This window comes from Typopeltis vanoorti, chromosome 25 (assembly GCF_054136105.1).
Source record: "Typopeltis vanoorti isolate ZY-2024b chromosome 25, IOZ_Tvanoo_1.0, whole genome shotgun sequence".
Lineage (NCBI taxonomy): Eukaryota > Metazoa > Arthropoda > Arachnida > Uropygi > Thelyphonidae > Typopeltis > Typopeltis vanoorti.
Window position 1 is genome coordinate 37,211,700 of NC_143573.1, and position 22,068 is coordinate 37,233,767.

The following is a 22,068-nucleotide window of genomic DNA, read 5'->3' on the forward strand; positions in this document are numbered from 1 at the left end:
TCATAAACATAGTACAAATATAACTCTCACATGAATAAAGCTAATTAAGAGATGGACTTAATGACAGCAAAATTTTCAGTCATATTTAATGGCCACTGTCAATGCTTACATGCAGTTAGAAAATAAAATAACTGAAAATTATAACATGTCAAATATGTGATGACAAAAGCAGAAGAGCTTGATCTGTAACTATGAAATGTCATTACAATAAGATTCAATAAAGGATATGCTGAGCGATTAGGATAAAAAAATTATTTCAGGAAGCTTAATATTTTACTGCATAATCATGCTACATACTAATAGATTTCCAGAGACCCTACATAACTGAAAATAAATCAAGTAAATAAATGTTTAGATAAAGTACAATGTTTGAAAGAGAAACAATTAAAAAAAAAAAAGTTTGAGTTCATCATGCTAGAATTCCTAAGCTATATGCACTTCCAAAAAGTTGTGTAAGAATGTGGTTAGCAAGGGTATAGGTTCTTTGCTTCGAAAGTGATAAATGAGGGGAATAGATTTCCAGACAAATGTGTGCCCCAACAATAAATAAGTATAAGGAGAGGTATGATAGATATCAAGTGAATAATGGTTAGGGTTGGTCTCCCACAATGAGTCTTTCAACATGGAGATGCCGGTATTATAATAATAGATTCTATCGACTCACTAACTTACCAACTTTCAAAACATTTGTCATTTTCTCTTTCTTTATCGATAATTCTCCAAATTGTCTAACATATGTTAAAAACTTGGAAACAAATTTAATATATGTTGATGCAAAAAAGGAAAAGAAAAAAAATGATTTCTGGAATTATGTTATTACCACTTTTTTAATCAGTTTGGATGTAGTCTCACTATTTAAAAACATTCCTCTCATGGATGCAGCATTGGAGTTACTATGGAATAATTTTCATTCAGTTATTATAAAATTATTTGATTTGACAAGGAATTTTTCTATCAAAATAAACTATACAATAAACTAAGAAGCTGCTCTAAGTATATGCTGTTCTAATTATTATATGGAATATTTACAACAGCACATAATTATCACCTTTTCTGCCAAGCTTTCTGTATGGCTTTGATATGTTGCCGATATTTTTGCAATTTTGAATTTCTTTTTATCTGAACTCAATGTTTTTCTTCACAAAAGTAATTCTGTCTACAAAAATTAAATTTACTTGACATAGAAAACAAACAAAAGCCTTCTTCTTCTGAACATTCTCATCCAAAGATATTTCTATTATTCTAATTAGGTAATCTTCAGAAATAGAAAAAAAAAAAAAAACAGAGAGAGAGAGAGATACATTGTCTCAAAAAGCAGGCATTATCAAAATGTTAGTGCATTATGCACAGCTTCTAATACCACAGATTCTCTTCTAGAGACAGCAGTCTCTTATTAAGCTACTAACTCTATCAGTTTCAAAAATAACAAACAACTTCATCCTAGTCCTTCTCAAGGCATAATTTTTTTTAAAATCTCAACTCCCTTTTAGCATCATATACTAAAATGATGTAACGTGTCACAATTTTCAATTGTTATTCTATTTTCACTTTCTAAAAATTAACAACAGTCATGAAACATGAGCAAAAATTCTGTCGTCATTAAATATTTTATTCTCAGCATAAATAAATTTATCTCTTCAAGTACAAAAATTAAACTCCAATTTTACCTAATAATTTATGTGTTCCTCTGTTCTTAATAAGTTCATTAATTCATTTAGACATGGACTCTACCAAAGTAGGACACATTTTTCTTATTTCTGCATCTCAAAAGCATACTTTTATAATGGACTGTAAAGTTATCCTTTGTATTACAATTTAATTATCCAAGTCTCTTTTTCACTATGGCCCACAAATTTTATACTGGATTAATGTCAGGAGAGTTACATGGCCACTGAAGCAGTTGGATGCTGTGATTTTTGAGGAACTCTCAGTTTTTTTTTTGAAGTGTGGCATAGAGCAAGATCCTGTTGGAAAATGAGTTCTTCATCTTTCTGGATCTGTGGGACCACTATTTTCTCCAATATTTTTATGTATTTGTCATTTTTCATCATGCCACCAACAGGCACAAGTGATCCTGGACCATCATTTGCAAAACAACCCAAACATCTTTTTAGATGGGCATTTAGGAACTTGTTGAAGGTGGATGGGAGAAGTCTTCTCAGTCGCTGATTTGCAAACATACTCCTTCTCCTTGGACAAAGAAATGGCTCTCATCTGAGAATATGACTTTTCACTTCTCATCAGTCCAATGTTTGTACACTTTTGTCCACTGGGGCCTCTTTTTCTGCTTAGCCTTCATTAACAGGTGTTTCTTTTTTGGTCTACGGACAGTCCTCTATGCTTCCAATAATCTTTGATGGACTGTCATGTCAGAAACATTAATCCCACTAGCTGCCAAGTTTCTATTTAAGTCTACAGCAGACAATCTTGGATTCATTTTGCTTTTCCTAACCAGTAAATGATCTTGCAGAAGCGTAGTAGTTTTACTTTTTTATCCACATTTTCCTTTTCTGCCAGAAGAAAAAGGTACCTTTCTCCTCTAAACCTCTTTAAAATCAAATTAACAGTACTCAAATCAACACCATACTCGTTGACAATTTGTTTTTGAGTCATGGATGTGTGCTGAGAAAGAGTACATATTTTTGAATGCTTTCTTAGAGATGTATCCATTTTATAGCTACACAAAATGAATAAAACACTATGAATGTCAACTTGTTTACACTATTAATAAGCATCGAAGAGACAATTAAAACATACAGCAATCAACCAAAATAGTGAACTAAACCAAAATTATTGTGAAATGAAACAAAAACTTGAAAATTCAGCTTGTTCAGATTAATTTGTTTGCTACTATACTGAAGTATCAATATTTCAATATACTGGATCCTCAGCATTCAAAAAACTGGGTTCTCTCTTTTGCTAAAGGTGTTCCTTTATTTCTGCACAACTATTAACTGTATAGTGGTAAGACTTATACGTTGGTTAGACATAACTGGTAATTAATTTACGGAATTAACAATGCATATAAAGTAAATTAATTAAAGATAACTTTAATGAATCACTTCTATATTTCGACAATGTCACATTGTCATCTTCAGGAACATAAAGATATGGTATGTGCACTACAGGAACTAACAAAGCAAATGAGGAAGAAATTAAGACACTAATTTTGTTCCTAAAGTCCTAATGGTGCCCTCTTGCGGGCTAATTTGGTAGTCTTGGCCGTTGGGCTGAAGTTCTCATAATGAAAGTCTCCCAAATTTGGGGCAGTTTCATGCACCCAAATTTGTTGAGGTTAGGAACGTTTTTTAGAGCTGCTGAAGATTCTTTGAATAATCTTTCGTATTTAAACTTGCTGCGATGGATTATTTTTGTCTTCTTCCAACGAATTTTATGGTGGGTATCTAAGGCATGGTCTGCCAGCCCAGAGCGGCTGTACTGGTGAAACCGGATGTAGTCTTGGTGTTCTGAAATCCTGATATTTGTTGTTCTGCCTGTTTGGCCAAAGTAGGACAATTTGCAGCTGCAAGGGACCTGGTATACACCAGGTAGGTCTAGGGGAAGTGGTTGGTCTTTGGTAGAGCGGATAAGGGATGCCAACTTTTTATATGGTCTGTAACAGGAAGTAAGGTCATATTTCTTGAGGTTTTTTTTTCCAGAGGTGCCCTGGATGTAAGGGGATAGTGATAGACTTGGTGTAGTCTTTATTGTTGAGGGGGGGAGGGGGGTTGTGGTTTTCAGGTTTTAGTATTTTTTGGATTTTTTTGGGGTTATAGCCATTGGCTATAGAAAACCTCACACTCCAACACACTGACATAATGGTCAGTTTTGACGTCTCCTCCCTATTCACTAATGTCCCACTCAAAGAAACCCTTGAGCTCATCCAAGCCAAGTTTCCTCCCGATATCTCAGCCCTATTTCAGTTCACAATGAACTCAGGCTATTTCGTTTGGCAAGGAAAGTTCTACAAACAGATAGAGGGGACAGCCATGGGTTCACCACTTTCCCCACCCTTGGCCAATTTCTTTATGGAGACATTTGAAGAAAAAGCCTTAAACTCCGCCCCACAAAAACCCACTATTTGGCTTCGTTATGTGGATGATGTGTTTGCTATTTGGCCACATGGCTCAGACTCACTCCACTCCTTCCTAACACACTTAAACAACCAACATCCCAGAGTCCAGTTCACCTTAGAAAAAGAGGAAAACAACACCCTCCCCTTCCTAGACACTTTAATCACCCACCAGCTTGATGGATCTTTGGTTTTCTCTGTTTACAGAAAACCCACCCACACTGGCAGATACATTCACCAGCAATCCCACCACCCCCCCTCACAACAATATGGGGTGATAAAAACACTATATAACAGGGCAAAATTAATCTGCTCAGATGACAAGGCCCTGACTATGGAACTAAACCACATCCTCAACACTTTCTTAGCCAATGGCTATAACCCCCAAAAAATCCAAAAAATACTAAAACCTGAAAACCACAACCCCCTCCCCCCCTCAACAATAAAGACTACACCAAGTCTATCACTATCCCCTACATCCAGGGCACCTCTGAAAAAAAAAAAAAAAAAAAAAAAAAAAAAAAAAAAAAAAAACTAATATCCTCAAGAAATATGACCTTACTTCCTGTTACAGACCATATAAAAAGTTGGCATCCCTTATCCGCTCTACCAAAGACCAACCACTTCCCCTAGACCTACCTGGTGTATACCAGGTCCCTTGCAGCTGCAAATTGTCCTACTTTGGCCAAACAGGCAGAACAACAAATATCAGGATTTCAGAACACCAAGACTACATCCGGTTTCACCAGTACAGCCACTCTGGGCTGGCAGACCATGCCTTAGATACCCACCATAAAATTCGTTGGAAGAAGACAAAAATAATCCATCGCAGCAAGTTTAAATACGAAAGATTATTCAAAGAATCTTCAGCAGCTCTAAAAAACGTTCCTAACCTCAACAAATTTGGGTGCATGAAACTGCCCCAAATTTGGGAGACTTTCATTATGAGAACTTCAGCCCAACGGCCAAGACTACCAAATTAGCCCGCAAGAGGGCACCATTAGGACTTTAGGAACAAAATTAGTGTCTTAATTTCTTCCTCATTTGCTTTGTTAGTTCCTGTAGTGCACATACCATATCTTTATGTTCCTGAAGATGACAATGTGACATTGTCGAAATATAGAAGTGATTCATTAAAGTTATCTTTAATTAATTTACTTTATATGCATTGTTAATTCCGTAAATTAATTACCAGTTATATTAACTGTATATAAATCACAAATCTGTCCAACCATTCAATACAACAGAGTTCAACATTTGGGATGGTGCTTGTAAGAGCTCTTTTTTTTTTCCTGCAAGTACAGAAAGAAATCACTCACTGATTTCTTTCTGTACTTTACTCAGTACAGAAAGAAATCAGTGGGTTAATTAATGGCCATCTCACACTCCACTCCTTTTGCATGAGTATTCTGTTGTTTACATATTCTACAAATATTTCCATAGCCAATGATTGTCAGAATTGGTATAAATAAGTTTCCCACTCTTATAAATGTGTTAAAACACATGTAGCGCTATCCAACACCTCTTTACAGTTAAATCCCAAAGTCAAAGAACATATTTTACATCCTCTTCATTCATTCCATCTACTGCTGTCCTTCAAAACAGTCTCAACTATTATGCATTTCCTAAAGTATAATTAACAAGTCTTCAAATCTAACATTAACAACATTCTTCTCACCTTTCTGTAGATTCATGGTAATAATGTACTACAAGTTGAACAGCTGAAGGATGGAATTACCATAAACTTCAAAAAAAAAAAAGAAAAAAAAAATTATCATCATCAAATTCATGCCATTTACCCTCAAGGGGTGAACAGGATATGATAGTACTACATGAAAAATTTACATCATGACTAGCTTCCGATCTACAATTTTCCTCCAAATCAGTCTATTACTTGCCAAGATGCCAACATTATCAAATCTTATATTTCAATCATCTAAGGCACTTTGTATCATATCAATACACCTATATTTCGGTCTTCTTCTGGATCATTTTCCTGCCAACCTGGCAGAGAACACTTGTTTTGCTAATCTTTCTTCACCCATTCTGCTTAAGTGACCATACCACTGAGATTAGCTCTGCTAACACATTCCTGGATGCTGACAATGTCGAGTTCTTTCCTAATATCCTCATTTTTAATATGATATTGCCATTGATGCCATGCCTTCACGCCTATAATCTTTCTCAGGACTCTCATATCGACAGTCTCTAGTCTTTGGTCAAGTGTTTTACTTCTGACCCAGCTCTCAGATCCATAAGTTAAAACTGGTTTGAACACTGTCTTATATACAGCTCATTCAGTCTTCCAAATAATTTCTCTCTTATTACACATGAATTTATTCAATTGACTTCCTATCATACCAGCTTTGTTGATTCTGTTGTCTACTTCCATATTTAATTTACCATCTTCACTAAAAATCATGCCTAAGTAGCTGAAATGTTTTACTTGTTTCACAGGTTCTCCATTCACAACACAGTTAACATTTTCAACGATTCTGCTTATTTTCATTGTCTTTTTATTGCTGACCTTCATACCATATCTATTACAACAGTTATTCAATTTAGTTAGGGAGGCTTGCAGACTTGTAGTGGATTTAATTAGAAGTATAACATCGTCCGCATAAAGCAAGGAGCTGACATTAACATCTCCAATTCTGATGTCATGTTTAATACCACTTTCCTTCATAATGTGATCCATATAGATAAGAATAACAGAGGGGATAATGTACATCCTTGTCTAACACCAGATTTAACATTAAACCATCTTCCTGTACTTCCTTCAATTCAAACTGCTGACTTACAACTCAAACAAAAACTAAGTATTGCTTGATATAATGCCCATTGACACCATATAACTGTAGCATATTGAATAGCTTCTCTCTTGGCACCTTGTCATATGCCTTTTCTAGATCGACAAAACTTAAATACAGATCTTTGTTATATTCCCATGACTACTCAACTATTTGTCTTAAAGTGAAAATCTGATCCTGAGAGCCTCTATTTGGCCTGAATCCAGCTTTTCTTACGCAATTCTTCTCAACCATTTCTAAAGTATACTTGCATAAATTCTAACTCCCAACTGAGTAGGGAAATACCTCTGTAATTCCCACATTCAGTTTTATTTCCCTTTTTATATATGGGTACTATGAGAGCTCTACTCCAATCATCAGGAATTTGTCCCACTGTCCAGGCTTTCTGAACTATGCGGTGTAGCCACTGTAAGACTATTATATTATATACTTCAGCATTTCTGGTCGAATATCATCTATTCCTGCTGCCTTTCTACATTTCAAGCCTTTGATGACTTTTTCTACTTCAAGTATGGATATGTATTCCTGACCGCATGCCTGGTCAGTGTTTTTTTACCACTGTGCTATCATCACTGCTTGTTTCATTTAGCAGTTTTTCAAAGTAATTACTCCATACTTCAAGGATATCTTTTCTCTCCCGTTTTCATGTCACCTTTATCATCTCTAATTCCTTTTACAGTACTCTTTCCTCCATTTTTTCAACAACCTCCAGAATATTTTGCCACATTCTTGATATTTATTTTCTATGTTCTTGCCAAAGTCTTCCCATGACTTTTGTTTATCCAGTTTTACACAGCATTCAGCTTTCATACATTTCTCTCTGTATTCTCTAAGAGCACAAGCTGACTTATTTGGCAGGAATATTTATATGCTTTCTTCTTTTCCTTCACTGCCTCTTTAACTTCTTGTGTCCATCATGGAGTTCTGATTTTTCTATCCTTGCAGACAACCTCACCACATGCCTCTCTGGCTGAATCAATAAGGGTTTTCTTCAAGGCTTGCCACTGAATCTCCAAGATTTGGTTGCTGTTCTCAAACTCATGCATTTTTTCTTGAATAATATTTGTGTATATTTTATCTTGAATAATATTTAGTCTACAGTTCACATCTGAGAGCTGATCAACTTTTTTTCTCTTTAAAACTTTCTTACATGTTATTCTTTTCAATATGAAATTCAATTTTATCCTGCTCAAGACTAAACAGTGATCACTTCCAATTTCAAATCCTATGTACACTCTGGTGTCCTCTACCAAGGAGAAAACATCACTATCAACAATAACATAGTCAATGAGACTTTTTTTCCCTTACTTCTTCTCTCCATGGGAATTTATGGACATTTTTATGTTAGAACATGGTGTTAGTAATAACCAGTCCATGAGCAGAAATCCAATAATAATAGTATTTGCCATTATTATTAGCTTTGCTCTTTTCTCCAAATTTTTCCAAAATATTTTTGTATGTCTCACAATCATTTCCTACTCTGTTATTTAGATCCCCAACAAGAACCAACTTTTCCTTTTTCATTGTGTCAGTTGCTTTCTCTAAAGCTTCATAAAATTTCTCCACTTCTACCTTAGAAGAACCTTCTGTGGGACCATCATCATCAAATTCCTGCCATATACCCTCAAGGGGTGTACAGGATATGATAGTACTACATGGTAAAAATTACACCATTACTAACTTCCTATCTACAATTTTCCTCCAAATTAGTCTGTTACTTGTCAAGACTCCAACATTATCAAATCTTATATTTATATCGTCTAAGTCAGCGCTTCCCAAACTGTAGGCCGCAGCCCCCTTGGGGGCCGTAGGTTTTGTTGAGGGGCCGTGAAAGAATGAAAACAAATTTAAAATGTTTTAAGACTAAGTAGATTTTTTTTAATTTTAAAAGAAATGTATTTAACTTTTATTATTTATTATTTCTTTTTTGCTATTTTTTATATTTTAATGGAAAAATTCACACATTGGTGTTGGTTTACAAACTTTGCTTCCTGCGTATTTCGGCACTTAATGAATATTAGTAAATATTGCTTATTCATATGTTTCATTTCAAAGCAGTGGTTAATTGTATTTACTTCGAATGCTCTCCAGGGAAGCTCCAAATCTTCCTGTCCCTTTCATCACGCGTTCGTAATCAGGAACTATTGATATTGACTTTATATATATATCAAAACTCGTTTTATATTATCACTGTCATCCGAGCTAGTTTTCTGTTACCAATAAAAGTTTCGCATATACTTCACACATGAAAAAAAAGCTTAAACAAGTTCATGTGGGGAGATAGTAACTCGCTTGCAGTGGTAAACAACACGCCCTCCCTAAAATCACTATACTGCAGAGGCAATAAAAACAAGTACTTTTATTACGCCAGTGAATAAGGTATGAGGAGTCTGTGTAATATATTTCTCAACAAATAGTGCAATTAGAGACAACTGGGATAAAAACACACTAATTAATGAATCACATTTCCCCTCATACAGAAACTATGCTGTATAGACAGAAACAAAACCATATGTTGCATGGGCAAACACAGTATCTAACTAAAAACCATTGTTATTAATTAGATGTGTGTGAGTTCGATTTCCCAAGCGGCAATAAAATTCAACCGAACGTATTAAAATTCGTAAAAGTGTTAAAAATAAGTAATCTATATATATATATAATGAATGTTATGGCAGTTTCACATATGGAATTCGGTTGAAGTGAGTTAGCATTTCAACTCAATTGTCAGCTATGCTTTTATCTTTCGGTTGCGTGATCTTTTGTTAATACCGCACCAATCATATGCGCATTTTAATAACCTGCCTTTGCTGTCTGTTTTGCTTTAGGCGTAATTACCGTAAAGGGAGAAAAGTCACAAAAAAGAAAAATATTCCTAGTCTGTGGATTCCCTTATTAAGGTAATATTCACTAATTTCATGTTATCAGTCTGTGGTGTGCCAGTATCGGTAAATGGTGCTATTATTTGATCTATTCTATGTTAAAAAATTTAACCCTGAGATGAATAAGTGGCTGATAAAAAATAAAAATAAATCCCGCGAACAATCAGAAGCAGAAACAGACTAAAAAAAAAAAAAAGGACAGTATTTCATATTTTACCACAACAGCCTGCATCGTCTTCAGAACCAAACAGTAAGAGGCAAAAAATGTAATATATGCATTTGATTTTTGCAATATTCGCTGTGTATGTTTTGTATTGAATATAAATACAATAAATATTATAATAATATATCTCTCTATTACGATTTTTTTTTCGAGGGGGAGGCCGTGAAATAATTAAATTTTTGCAAAGGGGGCTCTGATATCCAGAAGTTTTGGAAGAATTGGTCTAAGGCACTTTGTACCGTATCAATTCACCTATATTTTGGTCTTCTTCTGGATCGTTTCGCTGCCAACCTAACAGAGAACACTTGTTTTGCTAATCTTTCCTCACTCATTCTATTTAAGTGACCATACCACCTGAGATTAGCTCTGCTAACGCATTCCTGGATGATGAAAATGTCAAGTTCTTTCCTAATATCCTCGTTTTTAATATGTATATTGCCATTGATGCCATCTATTCATGCCCATAATCTTTCTCAGGACTCCCATATCTGCGGTCTCCAGTCTTTGGTCAAGTGTTTTACTTCTGACCCAGCTCTCAGATCCATAAGTTAAAACTGGTTTGAACGCTGTCTTGTATACAGCTAATTTAGTGTTACGACTAATTTCTCTCTTCTTCCATATGAATTTATTCAATTGACTTCCTACCATACCAGCTTTGTTGATTCTGTTGTCTATTTCCATATTTAATTTACCATCTTCACTAAAAATCATGCCTAAGTAGCTGAAATGTTTTACTTGTTTCACAGGTTCCCCCATTCAAAACACAGTTGAGATTTTCAACGATTCTACCTATTTTCATTGTCTTTGTCTTTTCATTGCTGACCTTCATACCATATCTATTACAACAGTTATTCAATTTAGTCAGGGAATCTTGCAAACTTGTATCGGATTTATTTAGAAGTATAACAATGTCCGCATAAAGCATTGAGCTGACATTAACAGCTCCAATTCTGATATCATGTTTAATCCCACTTTCCTTCATAATATGATCCATATAGATAATGAATAACAGAGGGGATAATGTACATCCTTGTCTCACACCAGATTTAACATTAAACCATCTTCCTGTACTTCAATTCTAACTGCTGACTTACAACTCAAATAAAGTATTGCTTGATATAATGCCCGATTGACACCATATAACTGTAGCGTATTGAATAGCTTCTCTCTTGGCACCTTACCTTTTCCAAATCGACAAAACTTAAATACAGATCTTTGTTATATTCCCATGCTTTCTCGACTATTTGTCGTAAAGTGAAGATCTGATCCTGACAGCCTCTATTTGGCCTGAATCCAGCTTGTTCTTCACCCAGCTTTTCTTCCACAATTCTTCTCAATCGTTTCTCAAGTATACTTGCATAGATCTTGCCAGGAACACTCATTAGAGAAATACCTCTGTAATTCTCACATTCAGTTTTATTTCCCTTTTTATATATGGGTACTATGAGAGCTATACTCCAATCATCGGGAATTCGTCCCTCTGCCCAGGCTTTCTGAACTATGCAGTGCAGCCACTGTAAGACTTTCATACCACCATACTTCAGCATTTCTGGTCGAATATCATCTACTCCTGCTGCCTTTCCACATTTCAAGCCTCGGATGGCTTTTTCTACTTCAAGGATGGATTTGTATTCTTCACTTCATGCTTGGTCAATGTTTTTTACCACTGTGATGTCATCGCTGCTTGTTTTATTTAGCAGATTTTCAAAGTAATTACTCCATATTTCAAGGATATCTTTTTCTACTGTTTTCATGTCACCTTTATCACCTCTAACTCCTTTTACAGCACTTTCCTCCATTCCTAGGTTTCTTCAACAACCTCCAGAATATTTTGCCACTTTCTTGATATTTATTTTCTATATTCTTTCCAAAGTCCACCCATGACTTTTGTTTAGCTAGTTTTACACAGTATTTAGCATTCTTGCATTTGTCTCTGTATTCTCTAAGAGCACAAACTGATTTATTTGCCAGGAACTTTTGATCTCTTTAACTTCCTGTGTCCACCATGGAGTTCTGATTTTTCTATCCTTGCAGACAACCTCACCACATGCCTCTCTGGCAGAATCAATCAATGTTTTCTTCAGAGTTTGCCACTGAATCTGCAAGGTTTGATTCCTGTTCTCAAACTCTTTCATTTTTTCTTCAATAATCTTTGTGTATTTTAGTCTACAGTTCACATCTGAGAGCTGCTCAACTTTTATTCGTTTTAAAACTTTCTTACATGTTATTCTTTTCAATATGAAATTCAATTTTATCATGCTCAAGACTAAATAGTGATCGCATCCAATTTCAAATCCTCTGTACACTCTGGTGTCCTGCACCAGGGAGAAAACATCACTATCAACAATAACATAGTCAATGAGACTTTTCTTATTCCTTTCCTCTTCTCTCCATGTGAATTTGTGCACATTTTTATGTTGGAATATGGTGTTAGTAATAACCAGACCATGTCCTGAGCAGAAATCCAACAAATATTTGCCATTATTATTAGCTTTGCTCTTTTCTCCAAATTTTCCTAAAATATTTTTGTATGTCTCACAATCATTTCCTACTCTGCTATTTATTGTGTTTCATTGTGTTTCATTTATTTCATTGTGTCAGTGCTTTTTCTAAAGCCTCAAAAAATTCCTCCACTTGTATCTTAGTAGAACCTTCTGTGGGACCAAAGGCACAAATAAGTCTCATTGTCCAGTTCCCCATTCTCATATTTGACTACATTACTCTACTTGAAACTGACTGCCATTCAAGAAGATTAGCCTCGTATATTGTTGATTACTATGGCTACTCCTTCTTTTCCTTGAGAGTCATTGCCTGAATATAACATTTTGTATTTATTGCTCAGAAAGATCTCACCAGTTTTGGTCTTTTTTGTTTCATTTATCCCTATTATGTCGATCTAGTACATATCTAATTCCTCAGCTAGCTCAATTTCTTTGCTATTCAGGCTTCTTACATCAATAGTATTGATCTTTAACTCTGGTGATGTTGAGTTGGGGTTTGTTTTCAGATTTGTTCCAGTAGCTGACTTTTCGCTGTTAGCCCTGGTTCCCTGGCGAAAACAACGGGGGCCTTGTTTAACCGGGCAATGCCCCAGTCAGCATGAAATTTTGTCATGTTGTACCATCATTTTGTATTTTGGTTTAACCCATAAGAATACAATTTGGTCGGCTAAATCCCAAATTGCCAGCTCATCCTCGTTCGTTCAGTATACAAGTAGATACCCAACAGGGTGCACCACGAGAAGGTGAGATTTGGACATTAGGTCAGAAGCCCTGGTCAATTCTCCACATTCTTTTAAAGGCTATGTGGAGGTCTCCTCTCAATTATACAGCTTTGACCCTTAAGCACTCCCCTTAAGCAGACGTTTAAGCCTGTGGGACCATAGGCACAAATAAGTCTCATTGTCCAGTTCCCCATTCTCATATTTGCCCACATCACTCTACTTGAGACTGCCTGCCATTCAAGAAGATTAGCCTCGTATTTAGTGTTGAATACTATGGCTACTCCTTTTCCTCAATTGTCATTGAATGAATATAACATTTTTTTTATTACTCAGAAATATCTCACCAGTTTTTGTCTTTTTTGTTTCATTCATCCCTATTATGTTGATCTGGTATTTATCTAATTCCTCAAAAAGCTCAATTTCTTTGCTATTCAGACTTCTTATGTTGATAATACCGATTTTTAACTCTGGTGATGTTGAGTTGGGGTGTGTTTTCAGATTTGTTCCAGTAGCTGACTTTTCGCTGTTCGCAATGGATCCCTGCTGAAAATAACAAGGATCTTGTTTAACCGGGCGAAGCCTGAGCCGGCATGAAAATTTGTCATGTTGTACCATCATTTTGTATTTTGGTTTAAGCCAATAAGAATAGGACACAGGAAGTAAAAGAGGCAGTGAAGGAAAAGAAGAAACCTGGATACTGAACGGACAAGGATGGGCTGGCAATTTGGGATTTAGCAGACCAAATTGTATTCTTATTGGCTTAAACCAAAATACAAAATGATGGTACAACATGACAAAATTTCATGCTGACTGGGGCGTCGCCTGGTTAAACAAGGTCTCCGTTGTTTTTGCCAGGGAACCAAGGCAAACAGCGAAAAGTCAGCTACTGGAACATATCTGAAAACAAACCCCAACTCAACATCACCAGAGTTAAAGATTGGTACTATATATGCAAGAAGCCTGAATGGCAAAGAAATGCAGCTAGCTGAGGAATTAGATAAGTACCAGATCGAGATAATAGGGGTGACTGAAACAAAAAAGACAAAAACTGGTGAGATCTTTCTGAGCAATAAATACAAAATGTTATATTCAGGCAATGACAATCAAGGAAAAGGAGTAGCCATAGTATTCAACACTAAATACTGTTGTGTCATCCTACTTTGCTAACTGTTCCAATTATATTGGTTTGTTAGTCTTATCTTTGGTTAGTTGTTGATTGATGCTTATCTGAATATAAAGAAATTTATATTATACTGCACCACCCTATATTCAAATTAGTCTAAATAATATAGAGGAATCAATCATCAACTAAACTTATATTATCACTTTATCTACAGGCCGAGGTTATTGATATTATTTAAGGCTTCTGCGAAGGTCCGATTAATTTTATGAGCGGAGCAATGAAAGAAAATCAGGCAAACACCAAGTTTAATCAACAAAAGAAAACGTTTAATGTGGAAAAGTACAATATATACATTTAAGTATGGCTTTTTGAAAAAGTTATCTAATTAAATTATTATAAGAATTCACATTCATGCATTATAACTTCTCAATTAGGTTAGAGGATCATGACTAATGTTAACAATTGTTAATTCATATAGCATTGGTACTTCTTTAACATAGTACTCTCTATCCAATTGGATGAATCATATCATAAATATATTAGCTCAGTTTAAAGTATTTAGAATAATTTGTAAGTGTCATCCCCTAGAAGGAGGTTGGCAACCATGTCATGGAACCTTTTTCTTTCTTTTGCTGCTCTGGAACATTTATGGTAATTCAAGCCAGTCAAGTCCTTAATGTCTTCAAACCACATCCTCCTGGGTCTACCTTTCCCTCTTTTTCCATCCAATTTCCCTTATAATATTAATTTCTGAATGCCTTCTTGTCTAGTTAGATGTCCAAAATATTTAAGTTTTCGCTCTTTAATTATTTTCATTAATGTTCTTTTCATTTTTGCTTTCTTTAAAACATCTTCATTTTTCATTTTCTCTATCCATGGTATTTTCAACATTCTTCTGATGGTCCACATTTCAAAAGTTTCATTCATAAGTTCTAGTATTGATTCAGTCATCCAGGACTTTTTCTTATTGTATTTAATTTTTGGGATAACCTCGTTAGCTGTCTTATATATTGCACTTCTAAAATTTGTTTTCAATTTCCTCTGTGTTACAAAGTATATTGTCTTCTGTTTCATATCCTACATGATCTAATTTCTTCCTTATTTCTGAGTTAAACACCATTATGTTGTTTATATTCAGAGCTGTGAAGTCAAGTCTTTCAGTATGATTGTTTTTAGAAATGTTTTTTAGCTTAATTTTTAAAGTGGACACAACAGGGCTATGGTCTGAACCTATATCAGCACCTGGGTATGTTTTTTTGTTGGTTATATTATTTTTGTATCTATTATTTATCATTATGAAATCTATTTGGTTTCTTATAGAATTATCTGGGTTTGTCCAAGTATACAGTCTGTGCTTTGGATGTTGAAAGAAAGTATTCGTTATGTGCAAGTTGTTTTGAATGCAGAATTGTATCAATCTGTCACCTAATCCAAATTTTCCAACAACTGGATTTTCTTCCCCTTCTCCAACCTTTACATTCAAGTCACCCATCACTATAAGCATTTCATTTGATTTTACATGTTCTATAGATTTTTGTAAGTTATTATAAAAATCTTCTATTTCTTCATCATTGTGAGTCATCGTAGGGACATGAACCTGAATAATTATGATGTTAAAAGGCTTTGCAGCTAATTTGATAAGTATTATTCTTTCGTTTATGGGCCACAGCACCATTACAGATTTAAAGATGTCTTTCTTAATCATGAAACACACTCCATATTCATGCTTCTCTCCACCAGAATATACAAATGTAAAACCATCTTTTTCTAGTTTTCCCATGTTAGGCCATCTTGTTTCATAAGTCTTTTTATTTCCTGTATAAGGTTGTCAAAATTTCCTAGTTTATATAATGATCTCACGTTCCAAGTTCCAATTTTCAAGACTCTGTTTCTTGTTTTCAAACGAGGAATATCAGATGCCAACCTTCCTTTTGGATTTAAGTTGACATCGTCATGGAGTGCACCTGCAGCGCTCATTTTAATCACAGTTTCAGTGTCTTTTTCCCTTTAACTATTTACAGCTTGGGACGTTGCAGAGGTTCCAACTTCCAAAGCATAGCTTGTAAAATATTTCTGTTTCTCCATGGTCGACTATAGGATAGAGGATAGTAACGTGGTGAGGCCCCGATCTCTTCCACGTCTGCAATAGCCATCTAAAGCCAGCTAACTTGGCTCACTGTCAGCCATTGACCTGTATTCAGAATCTTCCGCCTGCCAGTTGTTTCACATTGCCGTTGATATATGAATTCTTCCACCAATGATGAAACAGCAGATGTCGTTGAAGTCCTAACATCTCCCACGCTGGCCACATAATGTCTTGGGAGATGCACTTTATAGCTTTCTTCCAGCTCTTTGCTTAGTATCAACTTTGCCATGGCTCATTACAACACCATGTTTCCCAGGGGATCCATGTGGAGGCATGATACTAAGACTTCCAGGGTATGGCCCTCCAGACTTCACCGAAATATTGGCACTGCCATCTATATCAGTTCCATCAGGGTTTTTGACCGTATCGTAGGTTGCCAGCCCACCACAGAAATCCATCCCAGCCTTAACTGTGCTCAACATGCTACAAGCATGACTGATGGCTAGTCAGCCAAGATCCTGGTAGGAGAATACAGCTGATACCGCCCCCCTTAGAATAATTACAATCCATAAATTATTAAACATTCATTTATCAGTTCTTTATGTTCAGTCAGTCAAAATGAAAATAGTTCTTAAAAGTTCGACCTTCCAAATGTTACAATAATTAATCTTATGACAAGCTACTCTAAATTCCTTCTCAGTCAGTTAACACTCAATAGAACAACATGAGACTTATTATTTCGAGGGGAAAGTACTTTAGTACATCTAACATCTGACCATTAATCGATATAACACCACTGCTAAGGTCAAAATATTTCCAACGGAGTTAACAGTTATAACTTCACAGGTTACAGAAAGGACAACTCTTACCAGGTTACTGCTTCTACACAACGAATTCGCAAAGGCACATTTGAAATTCTTGTTGACGTTTACTTTATGGCAACACAATTCTAAAGAAATCTTGCACTATAATAACTGAATTATAGACACAGAAATACAAAAGTCTTGATGCACTAGATTTCAGTTATTTACTAATTCCTTATTTTCTTCTATGTATTAACTTCGGTTCTGCACTATTCTTCCACTAAACATTTGGAAAATATTGTAGTATCAGAACTCCCATAAAAGTAAGTCAAAGTGCCTATTAATTCCTGGTCCTTTCGTAGTCGATTTACGGCATATATCAACACCTCTTCTGTTACACACAACCAGTCTTTATGCTGTCCTCAAGCTTCTTCCTTACTTACTTTCGTTTTCCAATCAACTACCTACCTTCTTCCTGCCAAAATCCGGTTCTAACCAGCTCAGCTTACATCCACTGGCTTCTCTGTTTATACACAGTAGCTCACGTTCTCAGCACGAGCTATGTAAAATAAACTCCATTTCTCCTTTAGCAGCCTTTCAAATCCAATCAGAAGAATTACATAAAATCACTCTTACATACAGAAATAAAAAAGATATATCACAATTTCTATAATAATTTTTACAGAACAAACTAAATATAATGAATAACATTCATATATAGTCTAAGATTAAATAATTTATGAATAACAAACAAAACTCAAAGCATTTATATGAATAATATATTACAAGCAAGAGACTAACAACAAGTAATATTTACAAGTCTTGCTTATGACATGGTGGATTATGTTAAATGTGAATGAAGTATTAATGAAAAACATACAAAATATCATCATTCACAATTTAACAAAACAAGGCTAATCTTCTTGAATGGCAGGCAGTCTCAAATAGAGTGATGTGGGCAATTATGAGAATGGGGAACTGGACAATGAGACTTATTTGTGCCTATGGTCCCACAGAAGGTTCTACTAATGTAGAAGTGGAGGAATTTTATAAGGCTTTAGATAAAGCAATTGAAACAATGAAAAAGGAAAAGTTGGAAAATTTGGAGAAAAGAGCAAAGCTAATAATAATGGCAAATACTTGTTGGATTATGGCTCAGGACATGGTTATTACTAACACCATGTTCCAACAGAAAAATGTGCACAAATTCACATGGAGAGAAGAGGAAAGGAATAAGAAAAGTCTCATTGACTATGTTATTGTTAATAGTGATGTTTTCTCCCTGGTGCAGGACACCAGAGTGTACAGAGGATTTGAAATTGAAAGTAATCACTATTCAGTCTTCAGCAGGATAAAATTGAATTTCATATTGAAAAGAATAACATGTAAGAAAGTTTTAAAGTGAATAAAAGTTGAGAAGCTCTCAGATGTGAACTGTAGACTAAAATACACAAAGATTATTGAAGAAAAAATGAAAGAGTTTGAGAACAGGAATCAAACCTTGGAGATTCAGTGGCAAACTCGGAAGAAAACATTGATTGATTCTGCCAGAGAGGCATGTGGTGAGGTTGTCTGCAAGGATAAAAAAATCAGAACTCCCTGGTGGACACAGAAAGTTAAAGAGACAGTGAAGGAAAAGAAGAAAGCATATCAAAAGTTCCTGGCAAATAAGTCAGCTTGAGCTCTTAGAGAATACAGAGACAAATGTAAGAAAGCGAAACACTGTGTAAAACTGGCTAAACAAAAGTCTTTGGCAAGAACATCGAAAATCAAGAAGGTGGCAAGATATTCTAGAGGTTGTTGAAGAAGCTCAGAAATGGAGAAAAGAATGCTGTAAAAGGACTTAGAGAAGATAATAAAGGTGACATGAAAACGTTAGAAAAAGATATTCTTGAAATATGGAGTAATTACTTTGAAAAATTTCTAAATGTATCAAGAAGTGATAGAACAGTGGTAAAAACACTCAACAGGCATACAATCAGGATTACATATCCATACTTGAAGTAGAAAAAGCCATCAAAGGCTTGAAATGTGGAAAGGCAGTAGGAGTAGATGATATTCGACCAGAAATGCTCAAGTATGGCGGTATAAAAGTCTTACAGTGGCTGCACTGCATACTTCAGAAGTCCTGGACAGAGGGACAAATTCCCGATGATTGGAGTAGAGCTCTCATAGTACCCATGTATAAAAAAGGGAAATAAAACTGAATGTGAGAATTACAGAGGTATTTCCCTACTGAGTGTTCCTGATAAGATTTATGCAAGTATACTTGAAAAACGGTTGAGAAGAATTGTGGAAGAAAAGGTGAAGAACAAGCTGGATTCAGGCCAATAGAGGCAGTCTGGATCAGATCTTCACTTTACGAAAAATAATTGAGTAGTCATGGGAATATAACAAAGATCTGTATTTAAGTTTTGTCGATCTAGAAAAGGCATGAAGAGAGAAGCTATTCAATACGCTACAGTTATATGGTGTCAATGGGGCATTATATCAAGCAATTCTTAGTCTTTATTTGAGTTGTAAGTCAGCAGTTAGAATTGAAGGAAGTACAGGAAGATGGTTTAATATTAAATCTGGTGTGAGACAAAGATGTACATTATCCCCTCTGTTATTCATTATCTATATGGATCACATTATGAAGGAAAGTGGTATTAAACATGATATCAGAATTGGAGATGTTAATGTCAGCTTCTTGCTTTATGCAGACGATGTTATACTTCCAATTAAATCCACTACAAGTTTGCAAGACTCCCTAACTAAATTGAATAACTGTTGTAATAGATATGGTATGAAGGTCAGCAATAAAAAGACAATGAAAATAAGCAGAATCGTTGAAAATGTTAACTGTGTTGTGAATGGAGAACCTGTGGAACAAGTAAAACATTTCAGCTACTTAGGCATGATTTTTAGTGAAGATGGTAAATTAAATATGGAAATAGACAACAGAATCAACAAAGCTGGTATGATAGGAAGTCAATTGAATAAATTCATGTGTAATAAGAGAGAAATTAGTCGGAACACTGAATGAGCTGTATATAAGAAAGTGTTCAAACCAGTTTTAACTTATGGATCTGAGAGCTGGGTCAGAAGTAAAACACTTGACCAAAGACTAGAGACTGCAGATATGAGAGTCCTGAGAAAGATTAGTGGCACGAACAGATGGCATCAATGGCAATATCATATTAAAAACGAGGATATTAGGAAAGAACTTGACATTGTCAGCATCCAGGAATGTGTTAGCAGAGCTAATCTCAGGTGGTATGGTCACTTAAGCAGAATGGGCAAGGAACGATTAGCATAACAAGTGTTCTCTGCCAGGTTGGCAGGAAAACCACCCAGAGGAAGACCAAGCTATAGGTGGTTTGATAGGGTACAAAGTGCCTTAGAGGGGCACTCCTAAACAGAAGCAGACAAATAGCTGTCAATATAATAAAAGAAAATATATTTGTACTTTTGTAATATATTAGTAGTGTAGTAGATGGTGGAGTGTGTGCAGTAGCATGCCTTCCTGCAATGAATCCTTGGAGGTGTGATGTAATAATAATAATAATTAGGATTGATATTTCTGTTAAACTCCAAAATGTCTTATTTTTATATGATATACAAGTTTCCCAAATTTAATACAGTATTCAAGGATGTCTTTCTCCCAACCAGCTCCCATCCTCTTGCACAAAAATAATTTCATTAACCATACAGAAGTTTTTAATTCTTGCTAAAAATTTTTCATAATACGAGTATTATGCATTTCAGTATCTCCAAATGACTGTCATCTCCCACCCCCAATAAACACACAAAAAAATCTTTTCCATATTCCACTACTGCTTTAGAATAAACTGTATATTTTTGTATAAAGGGTGAGCCATGAGGAATGTGCATAACTTCATGAACTTATTGTAGAAGTCTGTCTAAATAAAACAACTTCATGGGTCCTATAAATGAATGGTTATGGAGGTATAGTTATAGGAATTTCAAAAAAAAAAGTTTTGAAAGGTAAAAATAAGAATAAGCAAACACGTTCCAAGTAAAGTGTTCATTCAGGAATGTAAAATTCGCGTACGTTCCTGAATGGAACGTACAACAGAATACTATACATTCATGAATCACGTGTCTGTGAAGTTCACTGTCATGGCTACAGTTTACAGTGAGAGCAGATAAACTCAGTACGCTCCACGCAAGAAGACACAGTCATGATAGTTCTGCCACTGTTTTTCACATAATTCTTTTTATATAATCAAAATTATGCATTTTGTACAAAGTAACTGGAAAACATTAATTTTCAGAGCATGATGTGATAAACTTGTCACTTATGGGATTAAATAAATAATAATTACCAGATTCAATGGAATTAAATACATAAAATGTGAGCTGCCCATCAATATCTTCATTCTAAAAATGAATAAATGTTAGATATAAAATACTCAACCAGAAATTTTTCACAATAAATAAATAATAAAACAATATGAACACATTTCATAACTTATTCTAATGGTATTACAACACAAACTAAATTAAATATATATAAATATAATTTTTTGTTATTAATAATTATATTTTGTTGGATTGCAAAGCAGCATTTTCAGACCACATAAGAACAGTTTATGTGCAACAATGAGTAATGAAACAATTCAAAGTATAACAGACAAAAGATCTAAAGTCCTAATTTGGCACCCTCTAATGTTGTCAAGAAAAAGAAGTATTACAGATGTGCAGGAGTTGACCCTAAGATAACAGTCTCCCAAAGTTTGGGTAAATTAATGCAACCATACTTGTTCAGGTTAGAGAATGCCTCATAGCCATGGGTGACTCTAAAAATAGTCTTTCTGACCTGTAATGACTTCTATATAGC

General features: G+C 35.0%; 1 protein-coding gene across 1 annotated transcript in view; it reads right to left on the minus strand.

Annotated features, from left to right (window-relative positions):
* The window catches only part of EMC10 (ER membrane protein complex subunit 10), a 145,571-nt gene that overhangs the window by 109,487 nt on the left and 14,016 nt on the right, over positions 1–22,068 (minus strand). Inside the window, exon 2 of the mRNA XM_090414487.1 lies at positions 21,554–21,608. Within this exon, the coding sequence (XP_090270613.1) occupies positions 21,554–21,608 (55 nt within the window). The remainder of the gene's footprint in view (positions 1–21,553; positions 21,609–22,068) is intronic.